This window comes from Pterocles gutturalis, unplaced genomic scaffold (assembly GCF_000699245.1).
Source record: "Pterocles gutturalis isolate BGI_N339 unplaced genomic scaffold, ASM69924v1 scaffold28116, whole genome shotgun sequence".
Lineage (NCBI taxonomy): Eukaryota > Metazoa > Chordata > Aves > Pterocliformes > Pteroclidae > Pterocles > Pterocles gutturalis.
Window position 1 is genome coordinate 14651 of NW_010103866.1, and position 907 is coordinate 15557.

A 907-nucleotide genomic window follows, 5' to 3' on the forward strand; every position below is an offset into this window, starting at 1 on the left:
GGGATGAAGATCTACATTGACCCCTTCACTTACGAGGACCCCAACGAGGCGGTGCGAGAGTTTGCCAAGGAGATCGATGTCTCCTTTGTGAAGATTGAAGAAGTCATTGGAGCAGGTGGGTGGCACCGTCCCTCCCTGCCCTCCCCGCGGCTCCTGCGTGGCTGCGCACAGCCCTGTGCCAGGAAACCCTCCTGAAGTCCTGGGGACATGGGCCTGGTGGGGGTTTGTGGTGGGCTGGGGGGACATGAGGTTGGTTTCTGCTCTCAGGGTTCCCCTGAGGTGGGAAGTGCTCCGTGAACGTATTTGCTGGGGGGCTGGGGGGGCTTGTGGGGTTTCCTACTCGGCTTTTCCATGAGATGACAAGAGCAAGCCAGCTCTGGCTCTAGTCTGTGCCATATCCCCATACAGATGTATATATACATGCGTGTGCCTGCATCTGTATGTCATCTGGGCTGCTTTTATTGCCATGTTTAAATAAGTGTGTCGTACCCATAGAAGAGCAAGCGAGAAGCTGGGGGGAGGCTGCAAAGCAGCAATGAGCTAGTTTGGTGGGGATCAAGTTCAGCGATGTATCAGTTGCCCTTTGCTGCTCATCAAGGCAAAGCGGCCGCAAACCTTCCTTAAGTGTAATCCCTCCACAGGCAAATTTCGCCTTGGTGAAGGAAAAGCTCTCCCGCCGGAAAGGAGAGGACGCTTTCTCTGTATTTTAGATCAGAGAGCAGCGATGAAAACAGCCCAGTTATTTTCCATTCCAAGATAAATGATGTACAAAGAGGCAACCGAGATTATCAACCCTGACACCTTATGTTTGAGGTAGTCCTTAAATGTTGATGCTCTCGTTCTGCAAATCCTTCTTGCGGGGGTTTGCAAGAGCCGCTGGACGCTCCGCTTCCGTTGGGGCCGGGGC

General features: G+C 53.5%; 1 protein-coding gene across 1 annotated transcript in view; it reads left to right on the forward strand.

The window, feature by feature from the left end:
* Positions 1 to 907, forward strand: part of LOC104471518 (ephrin type-B receptor 1) — a gene marked incomplete at both ends in the record, with an annotated part of 16259 nt that overhangs the window by 12093 nt on the left and 3259 nt on the right. The window contains one exon of the mRNA XM_010086879.1: positions 1 to 115. This exon is cut by the window's left edge and continues 3 nt beyond it. Coding sequence (XP_010085181.1) covers positions 1 to 115 — 115 coding nt within the window. The remainder of the gene's footprint in view (positions 116 to 907) is intronic.